The following is a 17,041-nucleotide window of genomic DNA, read 5'->3' as shown; positions in this document are numbered from 1 at the left end:
CGCTACCATGTACACATTAAGTTCTTTGCTTGGTGACTGTTCTTGTTTGAAGGCATGTCTTCATTTTCTTTCTTTCATATGTGTTTTGCTTCAGGGACTGGGTTAGAAGACACAAAAGAACACTTCTTTTATCAGCTGGTGCAGTTGGAGTAGGATACTTTGTCTATCGCACAATCAAAGCTCAATACATCAGGGTTGTTATGGAAATAGAAAAGAGTGAAATGCATACATCTCTACTACGTCAAGCTGAACAACGCATTGAAGCCCAGTATGCTCATTGTGATCTTTTCGCTTTTGAAGTCTTGTCGGGTAGTCCTGAGTCTGCAATTAAACACAACCACCAGAAGGCAACTGAGTCATCCTGCTTTCTGTGATGGTTGGTGTTCTAATGTGTTCTTATAAATTGCAGACTGCAAATCCATTTCCAGAGCATACAACGGATATCTGACACAACTACATTGCCGACTCTCCTACCACATTTGAAAAGCCAGCTCTTTAGTTAGCACAGGGAAAAGATTCTGCCCAAGCTCTTACTGGGCAAGAAAAGATCGAGCTGTGGGAGGGGCTTAAAATATTAAGTACATGCCAGTTTGAAGCCTTTGTTTTTTCTTTGGTTTTTACAGACACTGGTTGCTTTGTTTTCATTTTGTTGGGCAGGTTTTACCCGTACAGCTTGCTCCATGTGGGCACTTACAATGCTAGTTCTCTTTGTACGAGTCCAACTTAACATACTAGCAAGACATGTTTACTTAGATACAGCTCGAGATATCTCAACATCAGAGCAAGCGGTACCTCACAATTTCCTTTGCTTCTTAATCAACAACCCTATTGATTTTGTACATATTATAGAAGGCAGGCTATAACATTGTTGCCTAAATACAAGATTCCACATGCAGAAATGATGCTCAAGATTACACAATGAAAGAGATGGAGAAACTGCTGAACATCTGCAGATACAACACATAGCTTGCAGATCTATCCTATGTGATTTTGAGAAGAATTTTAAATGGCCATTGAAATTCTTAAATAGAGGCTGTAATGCTGAAGAACAAAGGGGGTTTGGGTTGTTCCATTGTGCCACAATGCACAATGGAAGAGATGGATGAACTCTGAAATGGGGAGGTGGAAGAGCCCTTTTACAGACCTGGAGACACTTTTGACCGACTTGAGGCTTTCCCTAAATGCCTCTGGTCGTGGCCGAAAATTTGCAGAGTGGCACCTTTATGGACACAAACTACAGGCACCATATTTGAGACGATTGGGCTTACATGCAAGTTTTTAACACAGGTTATGACAGAAAAAGACTTCAGCACTCAGACACAAGCAAATCTGATATTTTACTAATTAATCTTTACGTTCTGAGAGCACAAGCTGTAACACACCACAACCATGGCTGTAAATCTATCCAAAAGATGACCAAATGCAGATAACACCCAAGATCATGAAAATGTAAGCTAACCTACAATCTTGATGCAAGCCTAGAACACTCACAAAATGCAGTTTTTTTTTTTTCCAGAAACACAGCTTAAGTAAAGTTAAAGACAATGATAGAGAAAAGAAAAGTATATTGCAATAGGCAAGGATACAAAGATGGATGCGTTCCACAGCCATGCAATAGCAAAGGATACAAAGATGGATGTGTTCCACACCCATGCACTCCCACACAGAGAGCTTAGATGGTAGTTAGAACTGCGAAGAGTGGCTATAAGGTAAGGGGGCAAACACACAGTGATGACTATTGAACCGTTTTGAGATGGGTCTAGAGCCACGGGATGGCCATGACTAGACTATGTAGGTCTATGGTCACAGTCGGGTTGCAATGGTATCAGAAGTTGAAGATTTCAGTGTTAGAAGGAGACCTGGACAATGGTGTCTGCAATAGATTTGGTGTCAACAAAAACCAACATGATTGACGAAGAGATTTAACCAATGGCGTGCATGTCTAGGAAGACCTAACATAGGAAGATGAGTTTTCGGATTCATCATATTTATCAGATAAATTTCAGTGGGACATGCCATGTGCATTCCACACATGGTGCTACATGGACATACGTATCATCATTATGAGCAAGTTTTGGGTTAGTACTGTGCATTGTGCCCGTTGTGAGCCCTAGTTCAGGGACACTTGCATAAATCTAGGCTGTTTTTTGTGCCCGTTGTGAGCCCTAGTTTGTTACCCACTTGGAGTTGAGACATGTACAAATGTCTGCTACCTTATGGGGCCAAGTGTTGGGCAGTAGACATCGACCTAGATACATCAGAAGACAAGATTTGGGTGTTTCAGGCACGTTTTGAACTGCCGTGAGTTCCCAATAGACAGGTTGTCTCAACAAGGAACTGTTCAGAGCATCAAGATTCGCTATGGTCCACCTTTAGTGCGTTTCGGGACCCAATTAGGTGTTTTGTGCACCTCTTTTGTGTGTGTGTGTGTGTGTCTCTCTCTCTCTTCTCTCTCTCTCTCTCTCTCTCTCAAGTTAATGCATCGTAATTGCACAGTTAATTTAGTAATCTAAGGCTTCCGTGTGTGGTAGTGGTGCTAGAGTGAAGATTTGTCTCAAAGTAGTCGAGCCTAAGGCAGCTCAGAGAAAAGGCCGGCTTAAAGGCATAGTTGCCTAAGGTGGTTGTATACTAAGGTTTGTTTAGAGGAAGGGTCTTCAAAGGACAAATGATAGCACAATGAGACCAATGTCCTTGCATCTCGCATGTGACATTTGCATGAGAGCAAATACTTTTTTGAGCCAACCATAGTTCAGGATACATGTCACGTCCAGAAGGAACAGTGGGGACAGTTCTGTCACAACCACAAAGAACACTGGGGAAATGGTATCTCTTAGGAGAAAAGGTCTAGAGCTCAAGTTATCATGAAGATGTTTGCAGCCATGTGCAGAGAGGAAAAAATGGTTTCTAGCACTTGTGGGAGACTAGTCAACATTTCCAATTTGAATTTCTGAGATTTATACATATGTTGCAGATGGATGGAGATGGTACAAGATGTAGATGATGCAAATTTTGCCCCCAGTATTTGTGCGGCAGTTTGGTAAGGAGTATTTTTCAAGGAGTACCCAGCCTTGTTGATAGGTTACTTATATGCAAGCAGCCTACTTTGAACCAGCTAGGCAAGAGGAAATGGTACTTGCACCTTGCAGTTGTTGGATATCAATGTTCCACCTTCGTTATGATTGAGTGGTGTAGGTATTGGCTAGCTTTACATTATAAGGCCCCCTTCATGAGAAGAAGCATGGATGCTAGACAGAGTCCAGTTCGGACACCGGGGTGAGACCATATGTGGCCGGATGGTTAAGGGATGTCTTAGGTAGGCTTGGCATCATGCCAAGTAGGCTAATGTAAGTGTGGGATGATATACGGACGGCACTATGGGTAGAAGGAGCTGTTCCTGGTACACACTGTCCTGGGTTCGCAGTCACCCAAATGACCTCAGAGGCTATCATCCCATAGACTGAGGATAGAGATTGCCTGGCTGTGGGTGTCACATGCACTCTGCACTATAGTGCATGGTGACAAGATGGCTCATCATCAGTGCATCATTGTACAGTAGTAGGACCCTTTAGGATATGATATTATCGTATGCCGTGGCCCCATTGTAAGCCCCAGTCAGGCACGAGCTACGTAGGTCATTCCTCAGCCTTAGAGTGTCAGTCAGTTAGTTAAGTCCCTTAACCCACTTGAAGAAAATCATTCATGCATGTAGAAGTCAGTAGAAGCTTTAGAGTTTGCATTAGAAAGCATTTTGCATTGCATAGCATTCATCCCATGTGCATGTAAACCCTTGCATAAGCCTTAGAACAGTATTCCACCATTTATCCATATTTATCATCTAGTTGGTAGAATTTATTGCTAAGTCGGCCAGCTTGTTAGCATATTATTCAGCATTATTATCATTATCATCATGAATAAGTCGGGTAGCTACAGTCGGCCAGCTTTTTAGCCAGCTGACTAGCCACCCACCTCCATATAAATAACCATCGTTTTGCATCATTCCATCATTCAGCCATCATTGATTCAGCATCCAGCCATTGGATCATCATCGCTTGAAGCATAATGGCATTCAGCCAGCAGAAAACACATAATCATCATCAGCCCAAGGAAGAAGCGCTTCAGTCCCCCTTGCGTTTCTCAGCCCTATAGCAGATTTCAGCATCCATATCCATCATCGTTTTCTCCGTCCTCCTGGGTGAAGGTAAATGCAGCATATTCATTCATTCCCCTCGCATATTCACAGCCTAGAACAGTCCCAATTGAGCCCATCTCTCAGCCACAGTTTGCAGCCTTCCTACAGCCCCTTAGAAGAGTGCATTGGCATTGAGATTGGACATCATTTGTGCTTCTACAGCAGTGTACAGTCAGCCCAACTCTTGGTCTTCCGAAGGTGTTGTGTTTGGCTTATGTAGAGTCCAAAGTCAGTCATTCTCTTCAAAGTAATAAAGAAAATACTCCTAGCAATAGGAGGGGGTTCTTCAGTAGGTAACTTGGGACCCAATAAGGTGTACAAAGCTCTCTCTCTCTCATCTCTTAAAGTGTGAAGTGATAAAGTGGATTGTTAAAGACTCACGAAACTTAGGATAAAGAAGGCGGTGTGAGACTTTTGTGTGGCAGGATTCTACATCTTCGCATAATTCCGCTACATGTTACATTGGTATCAGATTCAACTTGTTCACACACACCGCATCCTAGCGTGAGAGCATCCTTGGATGGTCAAACTTCACTCTGATACGACCATCGACTTTAGAAAAATGTCTAAGAGGAGAGTACACATCAGCAGGAAGACATCTTCCTTGAAGGAGACCATGCTCTTCCACCAATAGCATATACCATAGCTCTACTCTGAGCACAAAACAAACTTCTCCTGGAGCGCCTTCAACCCTTGGAGGCTACTGTAGCAAAACCCACTCCACCAGCTACCCCCGACTTCATCTCCCTCTTCTTTCAGATGGAACAACAAAGACGAGAGGATGAGACCAGACGGTGGGAAAAAAAAAGCAAAAGCAGAAGCAGAAGCAAGAAAGCAACAAGAAAAAGTAGACAGACGGGACTAGGAAGCTCAACGCAGGCTTGAAGAAGACCGGTGTCAGGCTGACCTCGCAGCTCTGGAGCACCAATGAGAGCTCGATCGAGAGCGAATGATACTTAAACACAAGTGGGAAAGGGAGGCCATGCATCTGCAATTTCAAGACACCCTCTCTTCAGTTTCTCTGCCCATAGGTGCCACCAACCCGACTCTCGCGACATCAACGACCATCATCCGGACTCAACCAAATTTTAGTAAGTATGATGGTAAGTGTGATCATTTAGCTGTCAATCAATGTATTCATAAGCTTAATGCATATTTTTCTTTGGCAAAGCTAACAGATCCTCAAGATAAAGTCCACGTAGCGGCTCCCCACCTTACGGGTGAAGCAGTCACTTGGTGGCAGCATTGATCTAGTTTACATACAGACCAGACCATAGGTGTCACAGCTTTTCGCTAGACACGTTCATCCATGAACTAAAGACTAGATTTCTCCCTTCCCAGTATTTGTTCAACCTGGCAGATGAGTTCTATGGACTCAAACAGAATGGGTCACCCGTGCTTGAGTTTTCCGGTAAGGTTATCACTTTAGCACAGCAGCTAGGATTATCTTAGTAGGCCAAGATGGATCAATTCATTTGTGGATTGGATTCTAACATTTGGTTTTCACAGTTTGTAACTTTGAACCCAACATATATGACCAAGCTTTGACTCTCGCTCAAAATGAAGAAGAACGGAGGCAAGCCAAAATAACTGTAGTTTAGCACCAAACCTCAACACAGCAGCAAATTGTATCGCAGTTGGGGAAAGGTAATTCGTCTTCTAAAGACGCTAAGAAGGACGGAATTTCTAGCTCTAGTTTAGGGGGTAAGAAGGATAAGGAATCCAAAGCTAAGAAAACCCTTGAGGAAAAGGCTAAAGCAGGCATCACTGGAGGCTATCTTCCTCCAGAGGAGCAAAGGAAGTACCAGTCAGAAAACCAATGTTTCTATTGTTTATACCATTGGGCATGGTAAGAAGGATTGTCAGAAATGACAAGCGGAGCAAGCCTCCAAGCCACCTTCTTTCACAGTTGCCACAGCATTTCTGGCTCCTCCAGGTTCGCCTACTACCACCAACGGAGTTCAGCGTGTACCTTCTATGCAATATATGCCATCCATGGTGTTTGATGCTAAACAGGAGCGTGAGTGATGCTACACAGAAAAGCCCGATCCAAGCTTATGGCTATGCCAAGGGCCGCTAGTTTGTAGTCCTATTTGACATGGGCAGTTTTGAGGACGCCATCTCTCCCCAGTTGGCTACCAAAATGAGTTGTACATTAATGCTCTATCATTTGGATGTGGTCAGATTTACACTTGGTCTCTGCACCCACATTTGTCAAAAGGCACAACAGTTCCCCTTTCAAGTTCAAAAGGCCTCATTCCAACAAGATTTCATTGTCTCGCCTCTTTTGGGGTGTGACATGATCTTAGGAATCCAGTGGTTTCGTCAGTATGAGTCTATTTCCGATTGGAGGCAAGACACTTTTACTATCTGCAAAGGTTTTTTTGAGCCTATTGTCACCATTTGGCCACCCAATTGGTCCACCCGTGCTTTCTCATCATGTATGTACATTGGACTGGTGTCCATGGCAGTTGTATATGCCGGGGATTGATGCCACTCATGTGATACTGTGGACTTGGCTTTCTATTGGAACTTGTGCCTTCCCGGAAATGCCTGGTGGTTTGGTGTTCCATTGGGTCTGGTACCTCGTATACTTGCTTGGAGCACGTCTATTTTGGTATAGTCTCATGAACGGGGATTGTCCATACCAATGCTGCATTGCATAGCATTTTTGTGTGCTTGCTTCCAATTAAAATTGCATGCTGTTTTCATGCTTGCTCGACCAATGTGTAGTTTCGGGTAAGGGGACGCCCGCCCGTGAACCGTGCGTGTGAAACTGTCTGCTGACATGGTTATGTGGCATGTGATAGGTGGTAAGTATTGGTCATAAACCTAGCCTTGTGAGTTAACACTAATTTATAAGTGAGTGTGTGTACACACTTCATTAAGTTTTAGTCAACCAAAACTCACTTATAAATTATGACCAGCCCGGTGCTCACACAGACGAGCTATTCGCAAGGGAGTAGAAGGATCATTGATTTATGTTCGTGCTTAGATAGTCTCTACCTCATCGATAGTGGCTATCTCATCTTCATCTCCAGTCCCACAGCTGGGAGACCTCCTGACATTATGCTTGTAGCTTAGGGACGATCTCCCACCTAGTCTCCCCCCCTCTCGTCTTGAGGACCATCATATCGATTTGGTCCCTGGAGCAGAACCTCCTAGAAAGTTTCCCTATCATCTTTCCAAGACTCTAGAGGGCGAGCTAGAAAACCAGTTATTTGAGCTCCTCCGAGCTGGATTCGTCCGGTCATCTTTCTCACCGTTTGTTGCACCCATCCTATTTGTCCAAAAGAAGGACAAGTCTGCATGCCTATGTGTAGATTACAGGGCATTAAACAAACTCACCATCAAGGATAAGTTTCCTATGCCAAGGATTGAGTACATTTTGGAGCGTTTAGACAATGTAAAACTTTTTACTAAGATCGATCTCAAGAGTGGTTACCATCAAGTCTGCATTTTTGAAGCTGATATTCCAAATAGCTTTCCGGACAGAGCGTGGTCACTACGAGTTCGTAGTCATGCCGTTTGGGCTTACCAACGCACCGGAAACCTTCAATAAAATGATGTCCAGGACTTTCCCAGTACTCATTGATAAGTGTGTTTTCATATTTCTTGATGACATTCTTATATTCTCAGCCACTGCGGCGCAGCATGAGAAAGATGTGGAGAAAGACTTGCAACTTTTGCGAGATAATGGGCTCTACATAAACGCCAAAAAGTCTATCTTCGGCGTTATAGAGGTTTAATACTTGGGCTACATCATCAGTTCCTCCGAGATTGGATTGGACCTCTCAAAGGTTCAAGAGATCTTGGATTGGGACATTCCTAAGACCACCCAAGAGATCTGTTCCTTCGTAGGTCTTTGCTAGGCCTACAGTACGCATGTTCACTAGTTTTCCAACCTTGGAGCACCTCTCACTGACTTGCTCAAGGGGGTGAAAACCCATAGACAAAAAGTCACAGTTACAGGCAAGGCACTTTATGCATTCCGTGCACTCTAGAAAGCAGCCTCAGAAGCGCCTGTTTTGAAGTTAGCATCTTGGGATGAACCTTTCGAGGTCATTACCGATGCCAGCTGTTACATGCAGAAGCTTTGGGAGTTCTTTCATCCCTAAAAACCATCGTGGAACATGCTGATGCAAAACGCAAGTAGATGATAGAGAAGAGAGAGAGAGATAGCTGAGTATTTAGTATATTCTTATAGTACAAAAAAGTAACAAATCTTGCAGCCATGGGCTGTCTTCATGAAAAGGTGTGTAATGTATTCTATGCCTAAATCTATGATCCAGTCCTGGCTGGACTGAATGATCAAAACAATGAACTATGGGTGCCTTATATAGGCCTTGGACCACTTCCTGGACTCTGACGAAGATCTGTGCATCTGTTTCATCCTGTCCCCTTTCCATTCATGCCCTGTCCCTGAACACTTTCACTGGTCTTCTTTCCTGAGTATTGAGTCTGGCACTCTCACTCCACCCCTTGGAGGATCATCCTCCCCTGGAACCGTTGCCTGAAAGCCTTTCTTAGTGTGTCCCAAGTGGCACCAACTCATAGGACTGCCATTCCCTTGGGCTTTGTGGAACACCACCAACCAACCTCTTGGGAATTTTTCCATGTCTTGTGTTCCTATACCGTGGACCTGCGCACCTTCATCTGGGACTGAATCAGTGTTTAGCCTTGCTGAGCTTGATGCTTTGATACCAATGTTACATGTGGAAGCTTTGGGAGTCTTCTTTCAGTCCTAAACACCATTGTGGAACATGCTCATGCAAAACGCAAGCAGATGATAGAGAAGAGACAGAGAGATAGTTGAGTATTTAGTATATTCTTATAGTACAAAAAAGGTACTACAGATCTTGCAGCCATGGGCTGCCTTCATGAAAAGATGTGTAACCTATTCTATGCCTAAATCTATGATCTAGTCTTGGCTGGACTGAATGATTGAAACGATGAGCTATGAATGTCTTATATAGGCCTTGGACCACTGTCACAAACGGGTGTGTGGTTATACAGAATTTAGTACTGAAATCACAAGATTATCATCCTTTGATTATTGGCATATCCCACATACATAGCCATAACAATGGATTATACAATGTGGGAGTACTAAAAAGAAATGATACTGAACTAGGGACCAAAAGATGGGCTGGTCCCCCCCGCTCCCCCTTGAAGGATATGAGAATTTTACAAGTACATAAAACGGGTGGCTTGGCCCAGCCATACACCACCGTTTCTTCCAAAATGATTGAACATGAAAACAACTTACAAAAACTATACTTGCCCACAAGTAGCCCAGCTACAAGCTAGCAACATGGTGCCCAACACGCTCACCAAGAGTGCCCAGCAATCCCAATTTCTGCAAATGTAGCTCAACTTCAATGAGATCAACCATGTAGTGGCTGAAAGTCAGCCTTAGGGGAATGCCTAGTACTTCCCAAGGGTTCTCCCGCATAGAACTCGTAGCAACCGCAGTCAAGATGATTCTTCCACAGCTTCAATCTTTAGAATTGGTCTTCTTCTTCTTCTTCTAGCTTGAATGGAGACTTTCAATTCTGAAAATCAGTATTGGAAGCTATGAACTTGCCGCCAAACTAAGCAGGAGGGAATGTCACATGCACTCTGCACTATAGTGCATGGTGGCAAGATGGCTCATCATTAGTGCATCATTGTACAGTAGTAGGATCCTTTAGGATATGATATTGTCATATGTTGTGGCCCCATTGTAAGCCCCAATCTAGGATATGCCAGGCACGAGCTACGTAGGTCATTCCTTAGCCTTAGAGTGTCAGTTAGTTAGTTTGTCGAGTCTCTTAACCCACTTGAAGAGAATCATTCATGCATGTAGAAGTCAGTAGAAGCTTTAGGGTTTGCATTAGAAAGCATTCTGCATTGCATAGCATTCATCCCATGTGCATGTAAACCCTTGCATAAGACCTGGAATAGTATTCCACCATTTATCCATATTTATCATCTAGTTGGTAGCATTTATTGCTAAGTTGGCCAGCTTATTAGCATATTATTCAGCATTATTATCATTATCATCATGAATAAGTCATGTAGCTACAGTCGGCCAGCTATGTAGCCAGCCGATCAGCCACCCACCTCCATATAAATAGCCATCGTTTTGCATCATTCCATCATCCAGCCATTGGATCATCATTTCTTGAAGCATAAGGCATTCAGCCCGCAGAAAACGCATCCTCATCATCAGCCCAAGGAAGAAGTGCTTCAGTTGTCCTTGCGTTTCTCAGCCCTAAACAGATTTCAGCATCCATATTCATCATCGTTTTCTCCATCCTCCTCGGGTGAAGGTAACGCAGCATATTCATTCATTCCCCTTGCATATTCACAGCCTAGAACAGTCTCAATTCAGCCCATCTCTCATCCTTAGTTTGCAGCCTTCCTACAGCCCTTTGGAAGAGTGCATTGGCATTGAGATTGGACATCATTGGTGCTTCTACAACAGTGTACAGTCAGCCCGACTTTTGGTCTTTTGAAGGTCTTGCATTTGGCTTATCTATAGTTCAAAGTTAGTCATTCTCTTCAAAGTAATAAAGCAAATACTCCTAGCAATAGGAGGGGGCCGTGCAGTGGGTAATTTGGGGCCCAATAAGGTGTACAAATCTCTCTCTCTCATCTCTTAAAGTGTGAAGTGTTAAAGTGGATTGCTAAAGATTCACGAAACTCAGGATAAAGAAGGCGGTGTGAGACTTTGTGTGACAGGATTCTACATCTATGCATAATTCCGTTGCATGTTACAGTGGGATACCTAGAGAGGACAGGACATGTAGACTTTGTCAAACGGGGGTTGAGTCGGAGGAGCACTATATTTGCAAGTGCCCAGTCTACTATGAGATCAGAGGGAGATTTCACTGTCTATTCAGGGAGGGTTTTGGACCCTTATCCTAGATCATCCTTGCCCCCACCACTCTTGTCAACTTACCATCACCAGTTTTTCCCAGCCTATAGGGGTGGATAGGGAGGCACTAGAGCCCACCACAGTGGATATGAGAGCCTATACCATAGTGCCCCCTCACAACGAACTTTGGGAGTCACATCGGATCGGGCATGCACACTCCATAGAGCTAAACGCCCTCGTTCCATTGGGACCCCGGCCACTCCCAGCTTATCAGCCCCAGATGCAGGAGATCTTGGCCCACCATCAAGTGGCCTCATCCTCACAACAGACTATCGACATCTCTAGCCTTCTTGTATCACCCATGATGGACATCGTGGATAAGCCCTTCCCCGGCATATAGAGTTAATTGACTGTTTTTATTCAGCTCTCCCATATCCCATCACTTATTGTACCCTATACTTGGCACAGTAGGATGTAGATTTTTCATCTTGTATAATCTTAGAGTCTGAGATCTTAGCTTTCAGTTTTCAGTTTTAGATTACTGTTGGTTTTTCATTTTTCATCCATGACGAGATTTCATGGGCATTGCATATACATCAGTTTGGTCTCATATACCCTTTGGGTCTTTTGAAGACGTTAATATAACTCTCTCTCTCTCTTTCTCTCTCTCACATCGTATTATTGTACTATTCATGGTCTCATAGGCCCTTTGGGTCTTTTGTAGACGTTTTTAGATCTGTCTCTCTATATATGTGTGTGTGTGTGTATTCTCCCCTTCTCTTGCAAGATAATGCCCTAGTTCTCCCCTTTGTACTTTTTTTTTCCCTGGGAAAAAGATCCTTCTATTAGTTACCGAACAAAACAGCCATAATGGCTAAGTACAAACTCAGCTCCATAGAGGGGAGCAAGAATCAAGAAAATTGAAAAAAGGGGAAGGATGCTCTTCTCCCTCAGCTGGATTCTCTAGGATGAGAAGGCTACCTCGTACATGGGGGGGGGGGGGACCACACAGGTGCTCTATAATGCCAAGTGGTCTCACCACCATTATCAATAACAAAGGGACTATGACGTCGAATCCTCAGGCAGGCCTCTTGGCACTTCCTCATGTGGTCGGAGCCATCCTAAAGCTTCCCCCACTGTCTATGGAGGGTATGAATGATATCAAGCCGATGCTCCGGATTGACTCTGCTGGTGGGGTGAGGGTGCCCTCAATAGTCTCGCTATAGCAAGCTTGCCAAATATGCCACGTTGCAATGCTGTTGCAAATCTCCCATCTCTGGTAGGAAACAAGAGTTCAATGATCAATGGAGGGAGCTGGAACTGGAATTGCAGAGATACGAAGATGAGAGACCTGCGAGGCAAGGCCCCCGCCATCCTCCTCATATGCCATGGTTGCCTTAACCTCAGTGGCCCAAGCAATTGTGCCCCAAGTAACTGTGCGGACGGGCCCAGTCCGTAGTGAAAATGTGGAGAATCCTCTGCCAAACCTATTGAGCCTTCGGGCAATCCCAAAGGCAATGTCGTTGTTGGGACTCGTGAAGGTTGCCACGCTTCGAACAAACTGCTAGCCTACCTCCGATGGGGCCAGCCAAGTGCCAACCGCCAAGCTCCAGTGTGCCAAGTGCCACAGAAAAAGAGAGATCTTTCGCGGCCTAAAACTATCCCACAGCCTCTTCTAGAAATCTGAGAGGAGGGAAGCCTTGAGACTGCCAGTGCCTTGCTGCTGCTTGAGTGCCCTCAATGGCGGGTATCTAAATCCTGCGGCCTAGCCGTGCGGTGTAATCAAAGAAATGGGTATTGGAAGCCTCCTCTCTATCAAAGGGATCGTGCCATGCCCACTCCACCGGATCCCACTGCAGTCGCATGAGAGGGCGGCCCTCCCATAGCCATAACCACGAGAATCCCTCTCTGGCCACCTTGTCCGGCGGTGGGTCTATGTGCCACCCATGCACATGGAAACCAATCACCCTCTGCAAGGTGCATCCCCTAAAATCCTCCTACATGGGCTCTGCTATGACAAAGTCTGCCATGTGGGCCTATAGTGAAGGTGAGTGAGATGGAGATCTCATCAACGACATGGATGGCCAACGGAATGTCATGTCTGATGAACACTCCCAACGATTGTGGGGGTGACAAATCTGGGATCAGAGTTAGCCACTCTGGGGGGATGGAAGAGTCGATGTCGAAACCTGTCCCTACCCCATATCCTAGTGAGGCTCCTCTCCTGGGCCTTAGGGGACAGCTGTCAGAAAATAAGCGAATTTTCAAGTGACCGAGCTAGACCCATACTCAAAGCTCCCTACAAAACGTTCATATGGGCCCCCAACATATGACCATTGGGCAAACGGACTAGGGGGTTCCATATCAAAGGTTGGCGGAGGCGCTCATCGGATGCAGCAGGAGAGGACTACTGAAGGGCCGGCCTAAGGTGATCCCAAGCACGCAGGAGGCTAGCTGCAAATCTATCCTCAAATGTAGGGCTAAAGCCATGAGCTTGCATCTCTGTGAAAATCCATCTTTTACTCTGGGGCCAAGGACCTCCAAAAACTGGGGTGCGGGCGGAGATCCTGGCAAGGAGGAAGTCCTTCTAGGGCTCGCCACCCGGAAGAAGTCCATGAACTATCAACTTGCCCAAAAGGGTGTGGTTGTGAATAGAGGGGTCAATGATGCTTAGGCCCCCCTTGTTGATCACTCTCTAAGCCACCTTGGCCTGGGCAAGCCTCCCATCGCTACTATTAGCCCAAAGAAAGTTGTGGATCAACTGCTAAACTTGACCAATACAAGCCCGGGAGAAGGTCCAGCAAGAGGGGTTGTATCACATGGTGGCAAGGAGAAGGTCCAGCAAGAGGGGTTGTATCACATGGTGGCAAGGAGAACCTAGTTCGCCACCACGACCAGGCCAGCTAAGGAAAGCCTGGCTGAACTCCAGTGTAGCAGCTTCTTCTGAATGCTCAGAAGAAGAGGGGCAAGCTGCTACCCGCCGGGGGGGGGGGGGGCTGTATTGATACCACCTGGCAGCCAAGGTAGCGAATTGGAGTGCCACTCGAGAATCCACTGAAAAGCCTCAACTGGCCTGCAAGTCGGGGCGAGTGATGAGCCAACCCAGAATCCACACGACTTGTGCTGGTTAATTTGTGCTGTGGATTCATGGCAAAAGATCTCAATCACCTCAGTGAATCTTTGGAGATTCCCCTCCTCTCCGGGTAAGTATGCTGCTCTGTCATCGGCAAAAACTCGAGTCAAGCAACTCCTCCTGCGTGGAGATGGGAAGACGCAGCCCTTGCAACAAACAAGAATAGATAAGATGCTAGTGGACAACCCTACCGGCCTGAGCAAGAAAGCGGAAATATGTCACCTTTGGCTCCCTGAATGAGAACCTAGCTGTACGAAGCCGAATAGAGCCCAGAAACACCTTGGCCCACTCCTTTGGAAATCCCATCTGGTATATCGTGCCCTCTAGAAAGCCTCAGTCCACTGTGTTATAGGCTTTCTCAAAATCCAAAAGGAGAACTATAAGATCTTGCTGCCTCAACCTGGCCAAAGCAGTCGCCTCCCAAAAAGTGAAGATGTTGTCCAGATTGCTACAATCCCGGACGAAACCTGATCGTGTGCCACGAATCAAATCGGGGAGGAAAGGTTGCAGTCGCCAAGTTGATGGCTTTGGCTAGGATTTTTGTAGGCGGCGGTCCCTAGAAGGGTGATGGGCCTCCATTGTTAAATCTCCAATTTGTCACCCGCCTCCTTGGGAATCAAATGAATCAATCCCTGTGTGACAGCCTCTCTGGCATGGAGCCCGTGGTCACAATCTCATTGAAGGCAGCATGGAAACCGCCTTCCATGAGATCCCGATGCGGAAGAAATAAGGAAACCAGAAGCCCATCTTCTCTTGGGCATTTTCCCTTGGGGATTGCCATCAGAGCCTCTGCAAGCTCCTCTGAAGTAAAGGATGTCAACAGGAAAGTCTAGAGAGCGGGGGGGACCACCTCTCTCGTGTGCCGCCAGACCCGCTCACGCACATCGAGAACTTGAGAGAATAGGGGGGCACCCGTGAGGAGAGACTGGGAGTAGCGCAACTACGGATCCATCCTGGCCTCACAACCTGCAGATACCATCCCTTCGCTTGTGTGGGCTTGAAATCTCTGGTGACCATGTCGCCCGCCTAGGTCCAAAAGGAGACTCTAGCATGGTATCTGTACTCCACTCTCCGCTCCTCAATGGAGCTAAGCTCTCTACAGGCTGCAGCCAACTGGGCCTCAATCCATGGGCTATGCGGGGTACTCTTCCAAGCCGCGGCAAGGAGGCAAGGCTCCGACGGATACTCTCTCCTGCTCTCTGAAGCCAGCCAGTCTGCTTTGTGCGGTCTCCTGTAACAGCCTGTTGATCTCTCCAAGGCCTGCGTCCAACTGTGGCTGAACTAGGATGGAAATCCAGACTCTCCCAAATCTCCTCAATCTTGTTGCAAATCTCGGAATCCTGAATGAGGCAGTCTGGGATTCGGGTGCTCAAATGTATGTCCTGCCTACATGGGTCTTCTAGGGAGAGAATGTTGGGTGCATGATCAGAGAAAGTAGTGCTTGCCAGAATACCAACCGTGCCACCTTGTCCACAAGCCCACTCATCCACATAAAACCGGTCTAATCTGGAAAGGTTGGGGCGTGCACTCGTCCTGTCGGATCGCGAGAAGCGCAAAAGTGGTGAGTGCTCTTGCAAGGTAAAGGACAGCTGCTTTGTTTTGGATATGTGCAAATGTTAAAATCCAAAAATTTTGGTCTTTTAGTGTGATTTTCGGCTCTAAATTTTGCAGCAAGTCGCTGAAGGAGCCATGTAGCGTAGCAGATTTGCAAGCAATTTTCGAGAGTTTTTGTAGGAATTCAGAGTGCAGCAAGGTGAACTGGGTGGCTTACATGGTTCCAAAGAGAAAACTGCTGCCTGATGAGCGTGCGGCTGCTTTGTCAGCCAGTGACATGGCTAAATATGGTGAAGAAGATGTGGGCTTACATGATGAAGCAGAACTGGTGGAACGATTACTGGATGAAACCAGAGATATCTTGGACAGGTAAAGGCTGTTTTATAGTGTTGCATTGTGCAGAAGCACAGCAGTACTTCCATGAAATTTGTGGTTTTATGTCCTTTGTTTTCCAGCCAAGAGTTCAAAGAAGTGTTGGCAGCATCATTTGCCACGGTATTGGATGGGGCGATGGAGGAGTTTGAATCCCAGTATGAAGGTGGGGACGAAGCTAGAGTGCCTCTTGCAAAGCTGCTTCCTTTGGTAGCAGGCATTGGGGCCTCGCTGCTTGAGCAGCCCGATGAAAATAGGTTCATTCAATTAATCACCAACCAACAGGAGGTGCAATCGTTTTGTGCCACAGTCTACTCTTCTGGGTGATAGCAGCAAGTTGCTACATCTACACAGTTTGATATTCATCTTAAAGAGGGACCAAACCCTCTTCAGCATTATACAGCTCCTCTCTTGTGACTTCTTTTAGAAGAAGTGTCCAGTTTAAACCTCACTTATGATTTACGTTGTAGCTGAAGCAAGCTCTCAAGGCACACAGTGGAAGAGTATCAGCCATTGGCTTTGCATGAGCTCTCTCTGCCGTGAAGGGCTCCTTTCTTTCTTAAGAGAGTGAATTGGACTGATCTCATAATACATTTGATCTCTCTTGTAGTGGCATTCCATGTGATAGTTTTTTTCCTAAGAGTGTGAATTGGACTGATCATAATACATTTGATCTCTCTTGTAGTGGCATTCCATGGATTATTTCAACTTTACTGTGTCATCCTGGATACTGTGAGTGATTTGGGATTGACTCTGAGCTTTACAATTTAATTTAGAATTGACAGGCAAGCTGACATCAGAATATAGGGTTTTGGAACTCACAAAGAGGAAGCATGCCTCTTCTTACCCATGTTGCTTAGCCTTGCATTTAAAGATTGAGAAAAATTTTGAAATTTTGGGTATTGATGTTGTTCTTTCAAATTTTCAGCTA

The 17,041-nt window shown here is 45.6% G+C and overlaps 1 protein-coding gene across 2 annotated transcripts; it reads left to right on the top strand.

Annotated features, from left to right (window-relative positions):
• Window positions 1–512: 512 nt before the first annotated feature.
• Window positions 513–16,831, top strand: LOC147619214 (peroxisome biogenesis protein 3-2-like). Of its 2 annotated transcripts, none has more exons than XM_086772847.1 (3): window positions 513–788; window positions 15,856–16,107; window positions 16,194–16,831. In XM_086772847.1, the coding sequence occupies exons 2-3, from the start codon at window positions 15,956–15,958 to the stop codon at window positions 16,435–16,437; spliced, it is 396 nt and encodes a 131-aa protein (XP_086628973.1). In that variant the 5' UTR covers window positions 513–788; window positions 15,856–15,955; the 3' UTR covers window positions 16,438–16,831. The 2 variants fall into 2 exon arrangements, with proteins under 2 accessions (XP_086628973.1, XP_086628974.1); XM_086772848.1 differs by lacking the exon at window positions 513–788 and adding an exon at window positions 12,359–15,762.
• The last annotated feature ends 210 nt before the right edge of the window (window positions 16,832–17,041 follow it).

The sequence above is a fragment of the Cibotium barometz genome, chromosome 33, assembly GCF_041138505.1.
Source record: "Cibotium barometz isolate CiBa-2024 chromosome 33, ASM4113850v1, whole genome shotgun sequence".
Classification (NCBI taxonomy): Eukaryota; Viridiplantae; Streptophyta; class Polypodiopsida; order Cyatheales; family Cibotiaceae; genus Cibotium; species Cibotium barometz.
This window is presented reverse-complemented; position numbering and strand designations above follow the sequence as displayed.